This window comes from Erythrolamprus reginae, chromosome 3, assembly GCF_031021105.1.
Source record: "Erythrolamprus reginae isolate rEryReg1 chromosome 3, rEryReg1.hap1, whole genome shotgun sequence".
Classification (NCBI taxonomy): domain Eukaryota; kingdom Metazoa; phylum Chordata; class Lepidosauria; order Squamata; family Dipsadidae; genus Erythrolamprus; species Erythrolamprus reginae.
The window spans coordinates 55,878,517-55,901,635 of record NC_091952.1 but is presented as its reverse complement, the minus strand read 5'-3'; the positions used below and the strand labels follow the sequence as shown (position 1 = coordinate 55,901,635).

At 37.9% G+C, this 23,119-nt stretch overlaps 1 protein-coding gene across 1 annotated transcript in view; it reads right to left on the bottom strand.

Moving 5' to 3' along the window:
• Nucleotides 1-1,562: 1,562 nt before the first annotated feature.
• The window catches only part of PRELP (proline and arginine rich end leucine rich repeat protein), a 46,849-nt gene continuing 25,292 nt past the window's right edge, over nucleotides 1,563-23,119 (bottom strand). Inside the window, exons 2-3 of the mRNA XM_070745405.1 lie at nucleotides 13,006-13,941; nucleotides 1,563-3,349 (exon numbers count right to left, since the gene is read on the bottom strand). Of these exons, the coding sequence (XP_070601506.1) occupies nucleotides 3,174-3,349; nucleotides 13,006-13,939 (1,110 nt within the window). The 5' untranslated portion in view covers nucleotides 13,940-13,941 and the 3' untranslated portion in view covers nucleotides 1,563-3,173. The remainder of the gene's footprint in view (nucleotides 3,350-13,005; nucleotides 13,942-23,119) is intronic.

Sequence of the window (23,119 nt, the reverse complement as noted above, 5' to 3'; positions counted from 1 at the left end):
GCAAAAGGCAGCTTTTCTCGGAAAAGCTTACATCTGGCAAAGACACCTTCAACACCATCAAACCATATGGGAAGATGGACAAAAAGGGCAAATCCAGTTTAAACATCTGACTGACTCTGCAACCAACCATAATAATAACAATAACAACAATCTCAGTTGTGAAATCACTGTAAGTTGCAAAAGGGAAATACAAAGTGTAGTGTTTCCTAAGGAAGGGAGAGTTGACATTTAGAGACTCAGAGAGAAAGTGATCTAATGGAGAAATGGGAAACTATTGAAATAGGGAAAAGGAATTTCCACTGTAGCCACAAAGGTGCCCATAGACCCTCTTTAGCAATATCAGTGCTACCTGTTCCTGCTTACCTCTGAAAAAGAAGAGTGCTGTAAAATATTAGAAAGCTGAACTATTCTAAAGCATTGTTTTAAAAACAACTTGAAAAACAGAGTCTTAAACTACATTATTTTCTAGCATCATATTCAGTGAAGGGCTGCAAAAAATTTACTACCACACTGTGGGCGTGGCTTATTGTGTGGGTGTGGCTCGATGGCTATGCGACCGGGTAGGAGTGGCTTGACAATCATGTGACCAGGGGTGGCTTAAAGGTCATGTGATTGGGTGGGAGTGGCTTACCATCCAAAATAGGTGCTTGGACTCTTTTTCAGTTGATTAAGTCATGTTATTTGAATAGCCACAAAAAGGACAAATGATAGACAAAATTATTTGTTGAGGAGCACAGTAAAATTTTAAGGTTTTGTACTGAATTCACAAAGTTCAGTATGACAACAGATTAGGCAAGCAGCTCAATTTTCTTTAACTGCTATAAAAGTTCAGTTCTAGATAATGATTAAAACGATTGAAGCGTTTAATGGGTGAAAACATACTATTGAATTATTTCCTATTTTAAAAGTAATTAAGGATCATGCTAAGGTACTAGAGAAGGAAGGACAATAAAAAACTATTACGTATTAATATCCATCCTAAGATAAAATATAGAAAATATAAGTATAAGGGCAGACTAGATGGATCATGAGGTCTTTTTCTGCCGTCAGTCTTCTATGTTTCTAAGTTTCTATGTATTCAATAAATAGTGCAAAAACCTATTACCCCCACTGTGCCCCCCCCATGAGGACAGCAGCCCATATTTATTAGTAGAAATCCTCTTGAGCCCAACTGGGAGGGTAAATAATATACAGTTATGGCTATATGATACAAAATTCATATGATAAGTAAGTGAACATGTGACTATGGTTCTTGTAGCTTTAATTTTGGCCTATCTTTGATTTTGCTGATCCAGTAAAAATACATACTGTGCTAAAATGTGGGGGGGGGGGGAGATGTATTTTACTTTTTGTACAGTGTGGTGTACAAAAAGTTTTTACTTTCAAAAAGTTTTTACTTTTACTCAGACATTTTTTTGGTAAGTCCTGAAGGCTTTGTTCCCAGATGTAGAAACATTTTCTTTCATGTGATCTGTATGTTTTTCATAATGTTATCTCACATTGTTTGGGTGTGTCTCTGAATTACTGTTCTGCAAGTGCTTTAAAAAAACAGGATTACTTACTTTGTACTTCATTGCCTGTTACTTAACAGCTTTATTCTTTCTATATTCAAAATATAACACAAAAAATAGCAGAAGAAATGGGAAGACCATGTTGCATAGTTCCTTCTGGCTTTGCCATAACAGAGGTTTTTGCCCCGGTACACTATATGGTAAGTCTGATAATACTTGATTACTTGCATTTACTTATATTTGCACACTGTTAGGGTTCACAGATCAACAACATTTTCGAGAACCATCATAGGATTTGGCACAATACCCTAGTTTAAAAAAAAATAAAAATGACCAAAGGCATGAATGCTGTGATCTTGCAAGATCCTGTGTTAGAAATATTGATGAGTTTTTAAATATGCCATATTTTGCTATTATGGACACCATGTTAACTATAGGGACTGTGGTTCCAGCCACTGCTAAAAGTATTTTTTCAGTATAATTTAACATTTATTTATTGATCCTCCCCTTGTGTGACTTTACTGGGAGGGCAGTGACATTTCTTGTGTAACAGAAGGGTAGGATAATTTCCTTCATTATGCCTGGATAACTGTTGCTAAGGCTGTTGATTACTGCGCATAGAAAGCTAGCAAAGCCCTGCGTCCTCAAGAGGTACAGATTGCTCCCTTGATTAATGACGTAATCCCTAGATGCAATTTGGGGGAAGGAAATCAAATGTTAAGATAACCTTGAAATCATCATGATAATGATGGATTTCTCCTGTTCAAGCATTTCACCCTATTCGGTAGCAATTTCTGTCTTGTATTGGATTTGCTTTATTCCTCTTTAGCACTGCATTTGAGTTTCAGCCAATCTATGTGGAGTTAAATTATGAAGATGGGGAGGTCATCTAACTTATTGCTGCTAAGCATGTCTTGAAGGTCATGCTGTATTTAGTTGCTCATTGCATTCCAAGCTGCACCAGCTGTTTAATTCCCAATGAGCACAAACAGGAAGAAAATTCTCTTACCATTCTTCATTGCATCTCCTACATACTGCCTTGCCTGCACTGCGTGCAACCTGCTATGTACAGTACATTATGCATTTGGTCACACTTGCTAAAGCTACTTATCGTTGCTACCTGTTAGTCTGACTATCCCTCACCTGTTAATTCAGCGTTGTTAGACAATGGCACATTAATATTGCATCCATCTAAATGAAATTATATTGCCTGTCTGTATGACTTTAATAAAAAAAATCTAACTTATTTTCTATGCTTGATGATGTCGGAAAGCCAGTAATGCTTTGTGAAGCTCTAGACAGCAAGGGCAGTAAAGGAAATGCTGCATGCTAGATGAATTTAGGCATGCTTCCTTCTCTCTCTAATATATAGATAAAGGGCAATAAAGCAGAAATCAATATTTGCAGTATTGCCATCATCTTCTGTGAAGGCTGCACCTATCTCAGGAGACTCTGTGCAACATTTAAGGGGCGCAAAGCATCCATAAAATGCTGTACAAAGAGAGCCGCCAAAGCATAGAGCTTCTAGCAGCCAAAGAAGAATGAAGCAGAGTGGAGCAGGAAAGGCCTGGGTAGAGAGGCTTAGGTATATCCCCCTTGTCTAACATAGACTGGAATCAAGTCACTGCACAAAGCCCCAAGGAGTGGCAACTGCTGCAAGGCTTAAAATACAACCGACTGCAAGAGCCGGAAACACATCATCAGGTCCAAAGGGATGGGTGGCTTCAGCAGGTTGCCATCGAGGCGCAGGTAGCGAAGACGTGGTGCACTTTCAAGATCTGAAGATGCTGCATGAAGAGACATCAAAGAAGTGGGGCATATCCGAGTCCCATTGATGGCTGAAGGCAAAAAAGAAAAGGGAAAAAAACCACACTGTTAGGTAATAAGCTAGGGATGGGAAAGTTGAAGAGATCATCGGTTTCGTATTCCATTCTGCTCTTTCAGAATTCCATATTGACTGTTGACTTATTATTATTATTATTATTATTATTATTATTATTATTATTATTATTATTATTATTTATTAAATTTGTATGCTGCCCCTCTCCGTAGACTCGGGGCGGCTCAAAGCAATAACAAAGAACAATGTAAAATACAAATCTAATATTTCAAAGAGCTAAAAACCCATAATTTAAAAAACATACACATAACATACCATACATAAATTATATAGGCCTGGGGAAGATGTCTCAATTCCCCCATGCCTGATGACAGAGGTGGGTCTTAAGGAGCTTACGAAAGGCAAGGAGGGTGGGGGCAATCCTAATCTCAGGGGGGAGCTGGTTCCAGAGGGTCAGGGCCGCCACAGAGAAGGCTCTTCCCCTGGGTCCCGCCAGATGACATTGTTTAGTCGACGGGACTCGGAGAAGGCCAACTCTGTGGGACCTAACTGGTTGCTAGGATTCGTGCGGCAGAAAGCGGTCCCGGAGATATTCTGGTCTGATGCCATGGAGGGCTTTATAGGTCATAACCAACACTTTGAATTGTGACTGGAAACTGATCGGCAACCAATGCAGACTGTGGAGTGTTGGTGAAACATGGGCACACCTAGGGACATAGTCCCTTCCAGCTTATTCAGTAGATATTTATAATTCTACTACTGTGTATGAAATCATGGAGGAAACTTCCCTTGCCTCAGGGGTGGGTTCTACTTAGCTTCATCACCAGTTTGCGTGCTTATCCCCTCATGAAATTTTCCTTTTGTGCATGCTTAGGGTTCTGTCTAACCCGGCAAATGAGCAGCTATTAATTTCCATTAAGGCTCGGACACAGGGCTTTGAAATGAAATAGTCTATTGTACAATCAGGTTTGTTGAAAAAAACAAATTAGAACAAAGGAATGTCCTTCAGCTGCCAAAATTCAAAGCGAGTGGCAGAACTGATAAGCAAGGTTTCAAAACAAAGTTTCCAAAGCAAAATTACCCACAGACTTCTTAACAGTATATTGTCAGAACTGCAGAAAGATATGTTTGAACGAAAGGTAAAAACTCTTAACGTGCTCTTATCCTTCGGAGGACCAAATGTTAATTTTCTACAAAGGGAACCTCCCAATCTCCTCCCCTTTTATACACCCTGGGATCATAGACTGTGCACAGCTGTACTCAAGTCCTCCTTCTGAGTCTGTGTAACTGCTCTTGCCTCCCTCATATCCTTCTGACTCTGGCATCCAGGATAGGGTCCCTCACCTCCTCTTCCTCATCAGACCCAGGCAAAGCCCCAGTTGGGGGTTCTATAGTCTCTGCAGGACCCTCACACTCTATCTCTCCCTCCTCCTCACTGTCTGAGTCATCTGACAGCCACACAGGCCGACCATGCCCATATGACTCGGTAAATCTGGCTCAAATTCTGTTATCAAAGGACCTGGCTGCGATCCAACCACAACACTCAGTATCAGGATTCAGCCCGAAACACATTTGAAGAAATAAAGATGAGTATTAACCCGGGGGCCCTTTGGGAGGGCCCTTTGTCAAGCAGCAGAAGAAGAGAAGAGGGGAAAATTCACTAAAAATTTCACAAAAAATATGGCACTTCCCACAGACTGGTATCGACTGTGATGTCGCTAGCGGGTCGCTACTGGTTTGGGAGATCCAGTCCAAACCAGAAGGAACCCACCCCTGCCTTGCCTGCAGTAAACAAAGCTTTTCCTATTCCATTTTTAATTCCCATGTTTTTTCTCCACATTCATTTAATAAAGGGTCACTCCTAAATAAATCACTCCTTTAATAAATCACTCCTTTAACAAATCACTCCATCTACAAAAGTGGATAATATTGAATGTGAAATCCAAGTATAAAACCAATGTTCTAAAGCTCCTTAGAAAACATTTATGGACTGTCCTTCTAACAAGCATATTTGTTACAGTATATAATATACTTACCTGAATGCTTGTTTTCAAGTGTGCATTTGATTCAAATTTCATTATTAGAATGCTGTCATAATGACATGTACATCAACATATTCAAAATGTATAAAAGACTTATTAATTGTGAATGATATTGATAATTCAGAAATTTGCACTACGTTCTCCTTATAGAAACCAAGTTGGCTATTACTGTGCCCTTACTGTGCATAATCATCTTGGAAACAATCAAATGCTTTTTGTTGACTGACTGCAATGTGAGGCAAAACTAAGAGAAAGAGACAAATAGGAAGGCCAAAAACTGGATCTGGAGTTTCCTTCTCTGGATAGCTCTGACTTCTAAGCCTTCTACTTTATGCTTATTAAACATGATAAATTACATAATCTTCTAACCATATGTTATGGAATTGAAGTGCAATAAACTTGCAGGACATTATTTTATACAAGATACTAGATCATGCCGCACTGATCATATAGACCAAGAGTTGGCAACCTGCAGCTCTGGAACTGTATGCGGCTCAGGAAGGGAAAGAGAAAGACAGAGAGAGATTGGGAGAGGGAGAGAAAGATGAAAGGGAGGGAGAGAGAGAGAGATGGAAAAGAGAGAGAGAAAGAGATACCTGTATCCCATAGAAAAGAAAACATAGAGAGCCAAAAAACCTGGGTAGGTGTGGCTGGGTGGGTAATGTGACTCAATGGGAGGAGGGTAACATTGAGTTGGCCACGCCCACTCAGATTTTGTGGCTTCTTGTGTTTTTTTCCTCTGGGAAACTGATCCAAATGGCTCTTTGAGTGTTCAAGGTAACCCCTGATATAGACCAATGGACAAGAATTCCTATTGAAAAGGTCCACTCAAGCACATTATTACTAAGCTACAGGCCATATTGGACAACACATGGCACTTTCTCAGACAAAGTGCAGAACCCACATCCACATAACCACCCAATTTGAAGCAGATTCTCACATGCAATAAAAAAGACAAGAAAATTATGTTAACAAGCAAACAAGTCTATGTAATAAGCCCAGATGTCTTATTTTACAACAGCAGTGTCATACAGATCCCAGCACCTTCACACATATGATTAGAAACATCATTATGTACTCTTCCTCTAATGACATCTATGCCATCATCTGTCAACTTTGCCCTTCTGGAGTCTACAGGACAAACTTTGCACAAAATAGCAATAGCATTTAGACTTTTGTTATATACCAATTCACAATATTTTATAACCCTTTCTAAGAGATTTACAGAGCCAGCACATTGCCCATAACCTGGGTCCTCATTTTATCGACCCCAGTAGGATGGAATGCTAAGTCAACCTTGACCCAGTGAGACTCGAACTGCCAAACTGCTGGCAGATGGCAGCCAGCAGAATTACCTGCAATACTGCATTTTAATCACTGCGCCACCATGGCTCAAACTAGTGGACAGATACAAGTTAAACATCAGGATCAAAAGAAGCATAAAATAATCACAAAAGTTTTCAGTCCTTCAGGACATATCATTACAGATTTGAATAACCAAGAACTCAACAAAATCAAGTCTTTTTTAAAAAAACATTATAATTGTTAATGGAGAATTGTTAATGGAGAATATTGCTAATCTGTTTTATATGTAAGTTGCCTCATCATAACCAATCTATTTATCCTGCCCTTTCTCTCCTTCTGCCTTATTCTAATTTGACTCCTACATGAATTTAGCTGCTCTATGCATCTGATAAAGTGAGCTGTAGTTCATAAACCTTATGTCTTTTAAATACAAGTCAGTCTGAAAAACTGCTGCTAACATATATTTTTGGTTTTATGGTATTTCAGACTTCGTTACAGTTCAGCACCAGTCATGCTGTACCAATGGGCATGCTAGCTGAGTTGGTAACTTTTGAAGAATTACACGTTTTCACATCTGTTGTAGAGTTGTGGTGCTAAAATAGGGATACAGAATTTGTAGCTTTTTGGATGATTCTGAACTGTATACCTAAGCATCCTAGCCAGTACAACTAATGGTGAAGGAACTTATTGAAGAGGTCAAAATTATTTGTTTCCTGATCTGATAGCATATTCCACAATGTTTACTCAGCAGTATCATAGTAGATCAGACCCATGCCTAAAGAGGGTGTGGTCTGATTGAGTTGATACAATACCATCTTGCATATTTTGACTGGGGAATCAAAATCTGCCAGACAGCATGATGGTATCATGATTCCAAACAGTGGTGGCTTGGTACCAGTTTGACACGGTACGGTGAACTGGTAGCAGTGAGGGGTTGGAAGCTCCACCCACCAGCCCGGACATCATCAAAAAATGCTCTGTGCATGCGCAGAAGTGTTGCACATGCTTTATTGCTTATATATGATATAGTACAAGGATAGATTAAATAATGATACATAAACTACATAAGAATATCAATAATTTATGTTGAAGATTTGGAAGTTTGGAGAGAAACGGATTGTTTCTCTTGTTTTTAACCAAACCTTTTTTTTCTTTTTTAAAATAATTGTTTGGTTTTGGGGTGGGAGTGGTTTTTTTGTTTTGGGATGGGGTTTTTTTTCTCTCTGTTTTTGTCTTTGACTTTCCTTCTATTATTTTTACATTATGATTAAGTATATATGAAGCTTGTATATACAGTGGTACCTCTACCTAAGAAAGCTTCTACTTACGAACTTTTCTAGATAAGAACCGGGTATTCAAGACTTTTTTGCCTCTTCTCAAGAACCATTTTCCACTTACAAACCCAAGCCTCTGGAACTGGAACTGGAAAAGGAAGGGAGAAGTCTCTGTGGGGCCTCTCTAGGAATCTCCTGGGAGGAAACAGGAACGGAAAAGGTGGGGAGAAGCCTCCGTGGGGCCTCTCTAGGAATCTCCTGAGAGGAAACAGGGCCTCCACCCTCCTTGTGGTTTCCTTAATCGCACGCATTATTTGCTTTTACATTGATTCCTATGGGAAAAATTGCTTCTTCTTACAAACCTTTCTACATAAGAACCTGGTCACGGAACAAATTAAGTTCGTAGGTAGAGGTACCACTGTATGTGTTAAATATTTCAATAACATCTTTTTTTAAAAAAATTAAAAAATGGAAAAAAAGAAGTGTTGCACATGCACTCCATTCCAGAACCGGTAGCAAAGGTAAGTAGAACCCACTACTCATTCCAACCCCTTTATATGAGTGGACACAATACATGCCAAATGGTATTGTGTTGGGAATGGCAGCAGTAGTGGTAACTCTCCCCTCTCCCTCTTTGCTCTGTTTCTCTCTCTTATTTGGGTCCTGCATTTCAATTTTTTTTGGTCAGGACTGCAAAAAAGTGCATGGCCATTAAACACAACCTCAAACAGGAACAGGAAAACTGTAGTTGTTTGTTTCCAGTAAGTGGTCATTCTATTTTTTAAGCACATATAAGACAATCCTACCTGAATTCAATCAACTTTGTCAAAGGCATGGAACAATCAAAGTGTAGCCTTCATTATATATATGTGTGTGTCACATATTAAGTACATTTTGTATGATCTAATAATAATCTCATTGTACGATGAGACTAATTCCACAAATTATTCTTATTCGCAGCTATCATGCACACCAGTGCTTCAAAAGGAGTTGTCAGTCAATCTCCTTATAATGGAAGTATAAAAAAGGATGAGGGGGCAGTTAATTATATGATATGGATTCATCCCTGTATTTTCCTAATTTGATTTAATAATCATAGGTTTACTAATATGGCAATGCCATGATCAAACAATTCATTGTGGATGTACTTTTGAACTATAAATCTGGAACATGCCGTATTAGATGATTGCTGGCTTTATCAAGTAGTATGTGTATGGCAAATGGGGTCAGGACACAGTAAAATAATTACTTTTCAGTGTTGGAAAGTCAATGTAACCTCAGATGTACAAAGTTTAATCAAATACACATGGTTACTTTTGGTTTATGAGCTGCTATTTTCAATCTAGCAGAAAAACTGATTGATATGTGGTCATGGTTTAATGAAATGTTGAAAAATTAGGCTTTATTATTTCTTTTATATAGTATGTCTATAACTTGCCTTCAGAAATTGTGGGTGCTCCATCATTGGAGGCTTTTAAGAAGAGACTGGACTGGTATAGGGCAGTGATGGTGAAGCTTTTTTGGTTAATGTGCCAAAGGGTGTGTGTGAGTGTGCTAGCGTACGTGCACACACCCCTTCCCTTCTCCCACACATGTGCAGCCCCATATTATCCCACACACATGCACACAGGACTTACTGAAGTCTGGTACATGAAAAAAAAATGCCCCAAATGGACAAACCCAAGTTCAGGTAAACACACTTCCAATTTGCCACTGTGCTGTTTTTTTGCACTCTGGAAGATTCAGGGAAGCTTCCTGAAGCTCTGGAGTGCAAAAAACAGCACAACAGGCAAAACAGAAGTTTGTACAACGCACTTCCAGTTTGCCCATTGTGCTGGGTTATTTTGCACTCCGGGGCTTAAGGACCCTCCGGATTGCAAAACAGCACAATGGCAAACAGGAAGTGCATTTTTCCAAACTTTCAGTTTGTCCATTGGGTGATTTTTTTGCCTTCAGGGCTTCAGGGAAGCTGCCCTGAAGCATCTGGAGGGCAAAATGGCCTTTCCCAAGGGTGAAAATTAGCTGGCCAACATGCGCACTGGAGTTGACATAGGGCAAAGTCTCATGTGCCCTCCAATATGACTCTGTGTGTCACCTGTGGCACACGTGCCATAGGTTCGCCATCATGGGTATAGGGTCCCCTGCTTGAGCTGGACTAGTAGACCTCCTCTGTTATTTTTTCTTGTTTCCTTTGTTTCTGTTATTTATCTTTTGTATTATTCTAATATTTCCTTCCCTTTTGTATATTAAAACAGTAATATGAAAAGTTTTTTTAAAAAAAAAAAAGAATAGTGTCTGCTGCTAGCAAATATTTTATTCTTACTGTTCAGACTAATACTCAGAAACACATGCATAGCTTTAAAAAAAATCTTTTAATTTTAAAATATTAAAGAGTGTTACTATTGTCTATTGAAATTCTGGGTTTGAAGGAGGATTCAGGCCCTTCCTAGATGAGCCCTATCTTATAAGGATATTTTATTGGCCTGCAAGTTGCCAAAATTTAACTTGAAAGAAAAACCCAAGCTTTTGGGGTTGGTTTGAAGTACAGCAGTTTATTATTTTCTTTATTACTTCCTTGTTAAGATGTTCTGGAAGGAATTCTGCATTTCTTAAATGCAGATGTTTTCAATTAAGGCAACAGATGTTGGGAACTTCTGCAGAACATACTCCTGGGAATAGGAAGAAGAAATGTTTTATTTTTCTACAGCAATGTTGGTGTATTCTGAAGGATACAAACCAATCTATGAAATTATTAAAGCTTTCCCCAATAGTATGGGAAATATATGTTGATTTAAAAATCACATTGAAACACACAAAATGTGAAAACCCATTGATATTTTCTCTCCATAGTCCTTTTCACAGTCACTCATTAATTTAAATCAAGATGTTGAGACTCTAGTAAGAGTGCAGAGAAGAGCAACAATGATGATTAGGAGACTGGAGGCTAAAACATATGAAGAACGATTGCAGGAACTGGGCATGGTTAGTTTAATGAAAAGAAGGACCAGGGGAGAGATGATAGCAGTGTTCCAATATCTCAGGGGTTGCCACAAAGAAGAAGGAGTCAACCTATTCTCCAAAACATCTGAAGGTAGAACAAGAAGAAATGGGTGGAAACTAAACAAGGAGAGCAGCAACTTATAACTAAGGAGAAATTTCCTGACAGTCAGACCAATTCATCAGTGGAACAGCTTGCCTCCAGAAGTTATGAATGCTCCAACACTGAAAATTTTAAGAAGATGTTGGATAACCATTTGTCAGAAGTGGTATAGGGCAGAAGTGGGTTCCTACAGAACCGGTTTTGTCAGTGCCGGTCCATCACTGCCATCGTCTTTTTAAATTTTTTGCTGCTTATTTTGCTGGTTTTTGCTTCTACACATGCGCAGAAGCCAAGTTTTCAGCACTGCGCATGTGCATGCACAGTTTGCATTCAGCCACGCATCACAGGAGGAAGCAAAACAGCGGTGAGATAAGTTAGACCCCACCTCTGGTGTAGGGTTGATGCAGAGCGTTGGACTAGAAGACCTCCAAGGTCCCTTCCAACTCTTTTAAAGAATTCTATTCTATTCTATTCTATTCTATTCTATTCTATTCTAATTTATTTATTTATTTATTTATTTATTTATTTATTTATTTATTTATTTATTTATTTATTTATTTATTTATTTATTTATTTATTTTGTCCAATACACAATGAGGGTTTTAGTGGGTATATATCAATATACACATAGTAAAATACATGATGAAGGTTATAGAGGAGATACTCATAGTAAAATATATCTAAGAAATAATAGAAAAGAAGATATAGGAATAGAATATATCAATGAAAGAATAGAAGAAGAGATATAGGAATAGGGGAAAGGTATAGGAGATATAGGAGAGCAATAGGACAGGGGACGGAAGGCACTCTAGTGCACTTGTACTCGCCCCTTACTGACCTCTTAGGAATCTGGATAGGTCAACCGTAGATAATCTAAGTGTAAAGTGTTGGGGGTTTGGGGATGACACTATGGAGTCCGGTAATGAGTTCCACGCTTTGACAACTCGGTTACTGAAGTCATATTTTTTACAGTCAAGTTTGGAGCGGTTAATATTAAGTTTAAATCTGTTGTGTGCTCTTGTGTTGTTGTGGTTGAAGCTGAAGAAGTCGCTGACAGGCAGGACATTGCAGCATATGATCTTGTGGGCAATACTTAGATCTTGTTTAAGGCGTCTTAGTTCTAAACTTTCTAGGCCCAGGATTGAAAGTCTAGTCTCGTAGGGTATTCTATTTCGAGTGGAGGAGTGAAGGGCTCTTCTGGTGATGTATCTTTGGACATTTTGAAGGGTGTTAATGTCTGAGATGCGATATGGGTTCCAAACAGATGAGCTGTATTCGAGGATGGGTCTACTCTATTCTACTCTACTCTACTCTAGTCTATTCTATTCAAAATAGTAGGCAAAATAAATTAAAATTGCTTTGATTTGCAGTGTTTTTTCAGCAAAGAGTAAAGTCTTGGGGAAATAAGCCAGTCCTACAAGCCAAAATCTATTAGCTATAGATTGACAGAAGCCACAGAAAAGTAAATGGATGGATGCTGAGTTCTTCCCCTCCCTTCCTCTCTCTCACTATATCAAAGAAACTTTAAAATAATTTCCATTTTTGTTATATGGAAAGATCTAAATGTTTCTTTATATGGAAATAGTACAATTTGCATGGAAAAGAACAGTTTGCTCTCAGTCTGAGTCCTCTGTACCCACCCACCCTGTTCTGTTCAGTCATCTGTCCTAACAGTCATAAAGTTACAGCTTCGGGCAAGATGGAATTTATAATTTCATGGAATCCCATGGAGTAATGACTTAAGAACAATGAGGGAAAATTAAAAAAAAAATCTCACTGAAGTCTCCTTGGAAGCATCAACCTAAGTAAGTCATTTTGGAGCTTTTAAAATAAACATTGAGTCATGAGATAATCAACCTCTTCCCACCCCCCTTCTCCCCCACAAACAAAATTGCTTGTAGTTCTAACCAATTACAGACTTGGGCCAACTCACTTTGAATTGAGTTGTCATTCAAGTAGAGATGTTCCAGCCTGGGGCTGATGTAGGGGATGCTGGTGAGGTTGTTGTATGCCAAATGCAAAACCAGCAAGTTGGTGAGGTTGAAAGTGTCAATAGGCAATCCTTTGTCAGACAGTTTATTATAGTTCAGCCTGATGAAGGCCAAATTGGAGAAATCTTTGAAGTAGTTGTTGGGGATGTTATCAATTTGATTCTCATCGAGAAAGAGCTGGTGAATGGCTTTGGGAACCCCAGGAGGCATCTTACTTAGCCGGTTATGAGCCAGGTTGAGTTGCATGAGGTTCTTCAGCCCTTTGAAAGTATTCTTTTTGAAGTCTCCGTTATCCAGTTGATTATGATGAAGATCTAAAAGGAGGAGGTGATCTAGCTTGCTGAAAACATTATCGGGGATTTTGGAGATGCGATTTCTGCTCAGCCTAAGTTGCTCAAGATTGGGAGGCAAGTTGTTGGGCACTTCCTTAAGGAAATTTTTTTCCATGTACAGAAAGACAAGGTTATCCAACTTCCGTAGTACTTCTGACCCCACTGAATCAATGCGGTTGTTATCCAAACTCATCCACCGCAGCCCTGTTGCATTCTTGAAAGATTCTTGCGAGATCTTGTCAATGAAATTGTTTTGTAGGTACACATAATGGGCCCTGGGTGGGATGAGTGGGACTTTTCTCAGGTTGCGGCTGTCACAATAAATGGCTGAAGGAAAATCTGGGGGGCAGAAGCATTCTCGGGGACAATCTGGAAAAATTGAGGGTGGTCCTGGGGGCAGAGGTGGTGGGAACTCAGTTGGTTCAACTGGCTCAGGGAGTGAAGGACGTGGGCGCTTCTTTGGAGGTTTGGTGCGCTTCTGTCCATTTACCTCACAAATCAGCAAAAAAATGATTGGGAAAATCAATCTGGCAATCGTCTTCATGTCTAAATAGAACAAGAAGAAAGAGAAGCAAGCATTAAAATAGACTCCTTTATTCGTTCATTCAATATTAAGTCAATATTTTCCTACATAGACTGTTCTTCTTTTGCTTTGCATTTATGTTTGTAAATAGAACATTGAGAGCTTGCAAATCTGGTTAAAAATAACAGTTCAAAATATTGGATAACAACAGAAATCTGCAATGGAATGTGTTTGAACTTAGGAGTCAGCCACCTGTTACAACTTTAAGTGTGATCCAACTGGAATGGGACAGAAATTTTGGAATATACAAAACCAATTGAGGAAAAAAATACACCCATGTCTTGTCTAATAGACCCTCATGGGCCATGAGGAATAGAGTCAACAAAAATGCTAGTCACATACTTCCAAAAATTGCAGAGAATTAACAGGGATAGGGACACACTACCAATGAACCCTCTTGGATCAGCACATACAACGTACAACATGACCCTAGAACAGCATTCCCACATCATTCATCACATTGCATTCTGCCATGCCTTAGATACAGGTAGTCCTCGACTTACAATACTGTACTTTGTTTACTGACTGTAGTTACAACAGCATTGAAAAAAGTGACTTATGACTGTTTTTCAAACTTACAAGTGTTGCAGCATTCCTAGAACCAGATGATCAAAATTCAGAGTCTTGACTTATATTTAAGATGGTTACAAAGTCCTAGATCATCTTTTGTGACTTTCTGACAAGCAAAATCAATGAAGAAGTCAGATTCACCTGTTACTAAATTAAAAACTGTAGTGGTTCAGTTAACAACTGTGGCAAGAAAGGTCATAAAATGGGACAAATATTCACAACAACTTCTGTTTCTCATTTCCTGTTTTCCATTATCACATCTCTTGCTTCCCTGATCCTATTCATACTTCACAGATGATGGAGGAAGCTCAAGTCGCTGTCTATCTCTCTGCTTTGGTCTCTTTTGTCCTCATTAGTATGGACTTTTCTCTCTGAATGGATGTCTAGCCTTTATCCCCAGGAAGACAATATGTTTTCCTTGCAGGCATCCTCCCTTTTATATCCTATGCTCCAAGCAAATGTCTGGGAAGAAGAACAAATACAGGTAGCTCTTGACTCATGACTATTTATTTATTTATTTATTTATTCATTCATTCATTCATTCATTCATAGAATAGAATAGAATAGAATAGAATAGAATAGAATAGAATTCTTTATTGGCCAAGTGTGATTGGACACACAAGGAATTTGTCTTGGTGCATATGCTCTCAGCATACATAAAATAAAATATACATTTGTCAAGAATCATGTGGTACAACACTTAATGATTGTCATAGGGGTCAATAAGCAATGAAGAAGCAATAATAATAAAAATATTAGGATATAAGCAACAAGTTACAGTCATACAGTCAACATGGGAGGAAATGGGTGAAAGGAATGATGAGAAAAACTAGTAGAATAGAAGTGCAGATTTAGTATAAAGTCTGACAGTGTTCATTCATTCATTCATTCATTCATTCATTCATTATTTTGTTTATTCATTATTTATTTATTTATTTATTTATTTATTTATTTATTTATACATGTACAAGATAACAGGTATAAACAAACAAAAGCAAAGTAGGTATAGATAAATTTGGACAATAGGACAGTAGGGCAGGGACAGTAGGCACAATGGTGCACTTATGCATGCCCCTTACAGACCTCTTAGGAATGGGGTGAGGTCAACTGTAAACAGTCTAAGGTTAAAGTTTTTGGGGTTTGGGGAAGAAACCACAGAGTAAGGTTGTGCATTCCAGGCATTGATCACTCTGTTGCTGAAATCGTATTTTCTGCAGTCAAGTTTCGAGAAGTTTACATTGAGTTTGAATCTGTTGTGTGCTTATGTGTTGTTGCAGTTGAAGCTGAAGTATTCATTGACAGGTAGAACATTGTGGCAGATGATTTTATCAACTACATTTAGATCAGATTGAAGGGGACATAGTTCTAGGTTTTCTAAGCTCAAAATTTCAAGTCTGGTAGAATAAGATATTTTGTTGTGAGTAGAGGAGTGGAGGATTCTTCTTGTGAAATATTTCTTGGCTCTCTCAATTGTATTAATGTCCAATATGCACTTCAGGTTCCAGACAGATGAGCTGTATTCAAGGATAGGTCTGGGAAATGTTTTGTATGCTCTGATTAGCAATGTAATATTGCCAGAGAAAAAGCTACAGAGGATTAGGTTAACAACTCTTAGTACCTTTTTAATAATGTTATTACAACGGGCTCTGGCACTTAGGTCATTAGATATGAGTACTCCAGGGTCCTTAATAGAGTGAGGGTCATCCACAAAGTTGTGTCTTCCAAGTTTATATTTTGTGTTCGGATTCTTTTGACCGATGTGTAAGACAGAGCATTTGTTGGTTGAGATTGGAACTGGCCAGCTATCAGACCATTGACATACACGGTCAAGGTCTTTTTGAAGGCTAGAAGTATTGCCAGTGGTGTTAAATAGTTTAACACCATCAGCAAAGAGAATGCAGTTGCTTATAATTTGAGCACAAAAGTCATTTATGTAAAGAATGAATAGTGTTGGTCCTAAGATGCTCCCTTGAGGGACACTACTGTTGACAAATGCAGGATTTGATAGGGCAATCCCTATTTTAATATTTTGTTGCCTATTAGACAAGAACACAGTTATCCAATCATGAAGCGGACCAGAGATGCCATAAGATTTTAGTTTCCGAAGTAGTTTGTCATGTACTACTGAATCAAAGGCTTTACAAAAGTCTATGTAAATTATGTCTATTGATTTACCTTGATTGAGCTGTGAACGCCATGTTTTTGCAGTATAGGAGTTGCATTTTTCTGAAACCAAATTGTTTGTTATATCTGTTCCTAGTGAAACACATTGCAAGAGATGTGATCATGGAAAGCAGGAAATGAGAAACAGAAGTTGGAAGGGGTAATGATGGTAGTTTGCAGGTCTAGAATACATATAAAAACATAAACTGTCTCTGAGGCCCTTAGGGCAAACTTTACAAAATAACAAACCCACATTAAGGGAAATGGCTTTTTAGTTCATGCCTCCAACTCCAAAACTCAAACATTCCTGCTAATAATTAAAAAGTGGTCTGAATTCCCTACTGGGTGGAAAATCTCATGTTTTCTATAGAAAATATTTCAAAAATACTGATAGGGCTTTTTTAATGAACTTGGACCATGATGCACCAGCACAAGCTGAAAAGGAGGACATTTGATAAAGGGAGGGCAGGGATATTAATCCATAGCTTGGCACATCTGTACTTATCAGAATACTACATGGAGAGTAGACCTCTGCGTGGCCCAACCGTTTTGGTTCATTGCTCTTTGGAAACCAAAGGACCAAGTCCTATTATCACAGTTAGACAAGTTATGTAGGTTATTTCCTGTCAGGACTCAATATGCTTTATTTATCTTCCTAATTTTAATTCTTCCCATTACATATTCCAATCCACCTGCCTCAGGATCTTGGCACAAATATCTATCTCATTTCACTGCCTTGAAAAGCTTGCTTGCTTTTTCAAAAAGTTCTCGAAAGTTCCCATTTGGTCAGGATGAGCTTTCTCCTCATCCTGACCCAATTCCAGAAGCAATGTATTCATCACCCATTATCAACAAAAACACAATGACATACATGGCAAAAGCATATTGCAGGTGAAGAAAAGTTGATCTTGAAAGAGAAAGACTTATATGGGAATACCAAACAATCCCCTTGGAAGAGTATACAGTATGTGTAGTGGAAATTGCGCCATCAATAAAGCAGTAAGGGCAATGCCTCTTAGGGGTCCCAGTTCTATGTCTTATCATTGCCTACTATGACAATGGCAGGATACATGCCTATAACAATGATCCCATGGAGGACTAAGCAGAAACACACTGGCAACTTCTGTTGTGATTGCAGAGTTCTTTCTTGTAAATGCATGGAATATGATGTGCCACGAGCTCTTTGCCTTTTGGAAAAAAGTTTGTGAACTTTTGTGAAAGAAAGACAGAGAGAAAGTAAACTTAGCAATAGCCAGTAGCCAGAGAATGTCAGTGTTTGGCAGGTTTTTGTGCTAAGGAAAGAGAGTCTGAAGGCAGAATGACACCACTTGAATGATTATAGCGCATACTTTGACTGCATATCCAAATCCCATTCCTTGGGGATTATTCATATGTATGGATATCATGATGGAATTTCATGTTGGTGGTTACATTTCATTCTGCTCTAAACATCCAGATATGGCCAAAGTGCTCACAGGAATCTGTGAACTGAATTTCTCAGCTTACTCACTGATTTAGTCACCAAGAAGCAAAGCTGTGACTAAAATGGCCTACTGCCAGTAGAGATTTCTTCCAAAAAGTGAAGGACTCATGGCACATGCTATTCCATGCATTTAGAAGAAAGAACCCTGCCATCCCAATAGCAGTTGCCAGGGTGCTTAGTAGGTTTAGTTCTCCATGGGATCGCTGTTCCAGGCAGGTTTCATCATCCTGCCTATGTGTGGGGATGGCTGCCTCCTCTTCAAAGTAACGTCATCCACAGTACTCAGTGATGGAGGGGTACAAAGCTGATAGGGGTACAGGTAAGGTAATACACAATCTAAAGCAAGACGTGGATGGGGAGGTGGAATTATTGCAGCAAAACTAAGATGGTCCCTTCTCTCCTTCACAGACTTAACTATGTCAACTACTTCATCTAGGTGTCCAACTGGAGCCACATGAATTTTGCAGTTGGGATATTGTTGTTTGACTAATTAAAACAACAAGATCATAAGGATGCTGAACAAGGAACCATTAGTTATTGTTTAAGTTCCCAGTTGTCCTCTGGAGACAGTTTGTTTTGCTATATGCTCCCTTGGGTGCAAATTTTAATTACTCTAAAATTAATTCTAGTGAATTATATATCTGAGCAATATAAAGCCAGATGCCTCTACCTGTATGTGATATATTTATACTGCTAGAGTGTCATTAATGGGAATTGAAATATGTGATACCTTCTTCTCTATCAAAGAAATGTTGCTGTTCTTTTAAATATGTATTTCCTCCAAATAAATCAACAGAAAATATATTTCTGGAGCTGATTTTTTTTAGTGCCATGAAAAGGTGCAGAGTAAGATGAAGTCATGTATTATCTACCTTTCTCCCATGATTTCAACATATCTGAACCATTTTTGACAGCAAATCTGAGCAATTTTGCTGATATATGTCAAATTCCATCAATATGGTAGGACCATCACAAATCTTGTCTATAGTTTTGTTTCCTGGATTCCACAAAGTCTTAGATGCAAAAGGGCATTATTTTTAATGACAACTGCATTTTCCCTACTTCTTTTTTTCATAGCTGAGAGTCATATCAAATAATTTGTTTACGTGATCTTAAGAAGAATGATATACAATCATTAGTTTTCCTACCCTATCATGATGTCCTTGCTTTTACAGAATTCTTAAAGCTAATTTCACTCCAGTAATTCATTTTAAGATGTGATGGCCTTTCCTTTGAATGTTAGCAATGTTAGTTAATACAAAAATACCCAGATATATTTTTAAAAATAAACATTACAGAGGGTAAAAGATAAACAATTTGCCCTAGATTCTAAGAATGAAGGAAAGGTGATGTCTTTTCTTTTTAATTTTAATTTTTAATTTTTCCAGTTTACATATCAATAAACATTTTTAACAGTACTGTGTCATATATTTTATATGATTATTTACATTTATTTCAATACATCTTTATTTCTCTGTTCTAACCAATCATACAGCTTATTCCACGCCACATAAAATTCCATTTTTGCTTTGCCTTTCATTTCCAATGTAAGCCTGTATATCTCTGCACATTCCAATATCTTATGTATAATATTTTCATCACTTGGTGCATTTTCAAGTTTCCAATACTGAGCGTATACAATATTTGCTGCAGTTACTATTTGTTAAATAATGTATTGGAGATGTTTCTTTGTTTTTTATAATTATTCCTAATAAAAATAGTTCTGGTTTAAATTATATTTGTTCTCCTATTATTTCTTGCAGCCTTTTCCTTACCTGTTCCCAATAATTTTTTGCCTTAGGACATTGCCACCATATGTAATAAAACATTCCTTTCTTACTTTTGCATTTCCAGCAGTCTGGCTTCATGTTTATATACATTTTTGCCAATCTTGCCAGCATTAGAAAAAGTGATGTCTGATTTCCAAACTAACAACATTATTTCAACATTATACCCTCTTTGAGGATTCCTCCAAAAATATTTTTTCTTTTTCACAGTTCCAAAACAAAAAGGGTAAGTCTTTGCCACTCCCCACTATTTAGCATTCTCCATTTAACAGACAGAAGCACATTTATACATACTTTCCATATATTATCCAGTTAGATACTATCATGCTGTGTTCATCCTACACACTCCTCATGTCCTCCAATTTATTACCCTACATTTAATACCCTCCTAACCCCTGCCCAGTCAAGTTTCTACATGCCATCTCATGGTGCCCATCAGTTCTTCTCACCAGTCTCTGAGGATGGAATTCTGTGCCACCTGAATTCATCCAAGATTGTCTACCACTCTATGTTCATTTTATTTCCTTTCCTTTTCATGTCGCATAGTGATAGCTGCTGCATGTCACCATCATATTAGATGTTCTTAAATATTGACTAAATCTCAGGTGCTGAAGAACCATTAACCTCTAAAATTTTAGTACAGTTGCTGTCATTTATAAGTAGGCAAGTGACTAAACAGAATATTCATCACCAAATGAAAATTTGATGTAGTGTCATTTTTACTGGAAATTATTCTTAATCCTGATATGGGGATCAAATGTAGCACATAAATGTATTTATCCTTCATAATCCATAAAAGCAGAGGTGAGTTCAGACTTTTGTAATCCCTGATATTTTGTGTTAGAAAGTCAAAATTTAGAAAGTGTGTCTCTAACTGACCCAGCTAGATGGAAAAAGAGATAGAAATAATTAAGCACCATCCCCACCCCTGGTTCCATTGTTCCCATCGATGTCTTTATCTGTCCTTCCTTTCCTCATTTTATGGAAAAGGCAAACTGACTTTACCAACTATGCTATTTTTTTAAATATAAATAGTTTTTATTATATTACAAATTAAAAAGAAGGAAGATCAGGTACATCATGGTTTACATCATTGTATCGACATATAATATTAGGTATACAATTATTATACTTAACTCATATAATTGTTCAGTAAAAGTAAACTCTATCAATTCAACAAAGCAGGCTTAATATATCAATACCAAAAAGTAAATTTTAAACGTTCTGTCTAAATGGTTTTTACCTTCTGACTCTTCCTTCACCCAAACCCCCCTTGAACTGTTTCTGACAGTTCTAAATTTCTTTACTTAGACATTATGAGGCGTATGGTGGCCGCGGTTTTTCAATATTTTTTTCTGATCTACACTTGAACTAAGGTCTGATTGGATTGAAGATGGTGTACGTTCCATTAAAGGTTTTCAGAATTTTGAATTTAGTCACTATCAATCTTTTTTCTATGTATTAGCTTATTTTAATTTGCTATTTCTATCTTCAAACTTGGAAAACTCTGTTTGCATTCTTGCAGCATCCCTTATCAATTTTGCAATTCTCTACATTCTTGGGAAAGGAACATACCTGCCTTTTACTAGAGATTTCCTCCAAGCCTGTGAATGAATGTAATTGCATTTTCTTCATAAATGTATTTTTCACCTTTTCACCTCGAGCATACAGATGATGAATGTGGCTAACAACTCTGGTGATAAGCTTCCAGTCCTTTCCATCACCCAGGGCTCAAACATTATATTGTGGCTGCCTAAGTCAAACTAGTGCAAGCCTGTCATTTAAAATAGCATTTTCAAAAACATCAAATGATCAGGAAAGGCTCTGATAACCGAGAACATTCCATTCCATTCAAACAAATAATTGAGATTTATAATCCCAGCTGTGAGGAAAATGCAAGGAAACTAAAACCAGCCTAGGAAATGCCCTTTAAAGTTAAAAAAGAATCTCTAAGAAGAACAGCAGCATTTAGTTTGGCTAACAAAAAGAACAAAAAACTAACCTGAATATACTGTATGCACCAATGCTTTCATTTTGTGACAGGAAGAGCTTTAATTTCTCATGTTTCTGTCTCTGAACTCAGTGCATAATTCAGAGTTCTTTATTTCTCATCTAATCTTGCATTCAGTACAAAAGGTTCACATGGAAAAGCTAGAGCCAAAGAAAACAAGTGTGACAGCAGGAAAAACAACAACTCCATACAAAGACCGTGATGTCTATTCTTCTGTGTTCCATCATTTGCTCTTGTTCTCTGCTTGTTACATATGTTCTAATTAAAGAGTATGCCAGGTTAAGAGTGCCAGATTTCTTTACTGAGTGTTTGGCTTTCTGCTGCCCAGTTCTGGTAGACCTAATATGATTCTGTATATGAACGACATCAAGAAAGAATTATATGAACGACATCAAGAAAGAATTGTGTTACATCTCCCAATTTTGAGTTTGATTTGCTAAGCATTCGAGTTTTTCCTTTCTTCTCTACTGGAGGATGTGTCAGGCCGAAGCCATCATTGACCTGGAGGCTTTGGCCTGCCACACTTTATTCTTTAGAATGTATTTTGCTGTGGGAACTTGGGAGAGGCTGTTGCATGAAGAATGTAGAGATGTAGCCATAACAAATTCCTTCTAGATTGTCAAGGTCATTTTTGTTCAGTACCTGCCTGGAAGCTGATGGGAGTAACGGACATATTGACAGAAGACAATTGGTCAACATGATGAACTTGTAGGCGTGGGAACAAGGGAATGAACTTTAAACTGGGTGGAGAAACCCTTGTAGCTTTAAATTCGGGTTTCTCACAGATGTATCAACATGACTCTGTTAATAAATTTGAACTTTGAGGAATACTTTGCTTGGGACTCTGATTTGATTTTGGATGCTATTTGCAACGCTGGCAGGATGACTCCTGCTGCAAAAAAACCCTGATTAAATGTTGATAGATCATTTCTGTAAGTATATTAATACTTCACTCTTCCTTCTACTATGGGACCACAAAATATACATGTAAGATTTAAAGATCTCTTATTCATGGAATGACTCCAGCTGGTGATTTCTTCATATTCGTTTGAGGCATATTCTAGGCCTATGCTTAAAATATGCTTCTATCAGGCTTTCTGCAATGTCTAACACCCATTTAGCAGGAG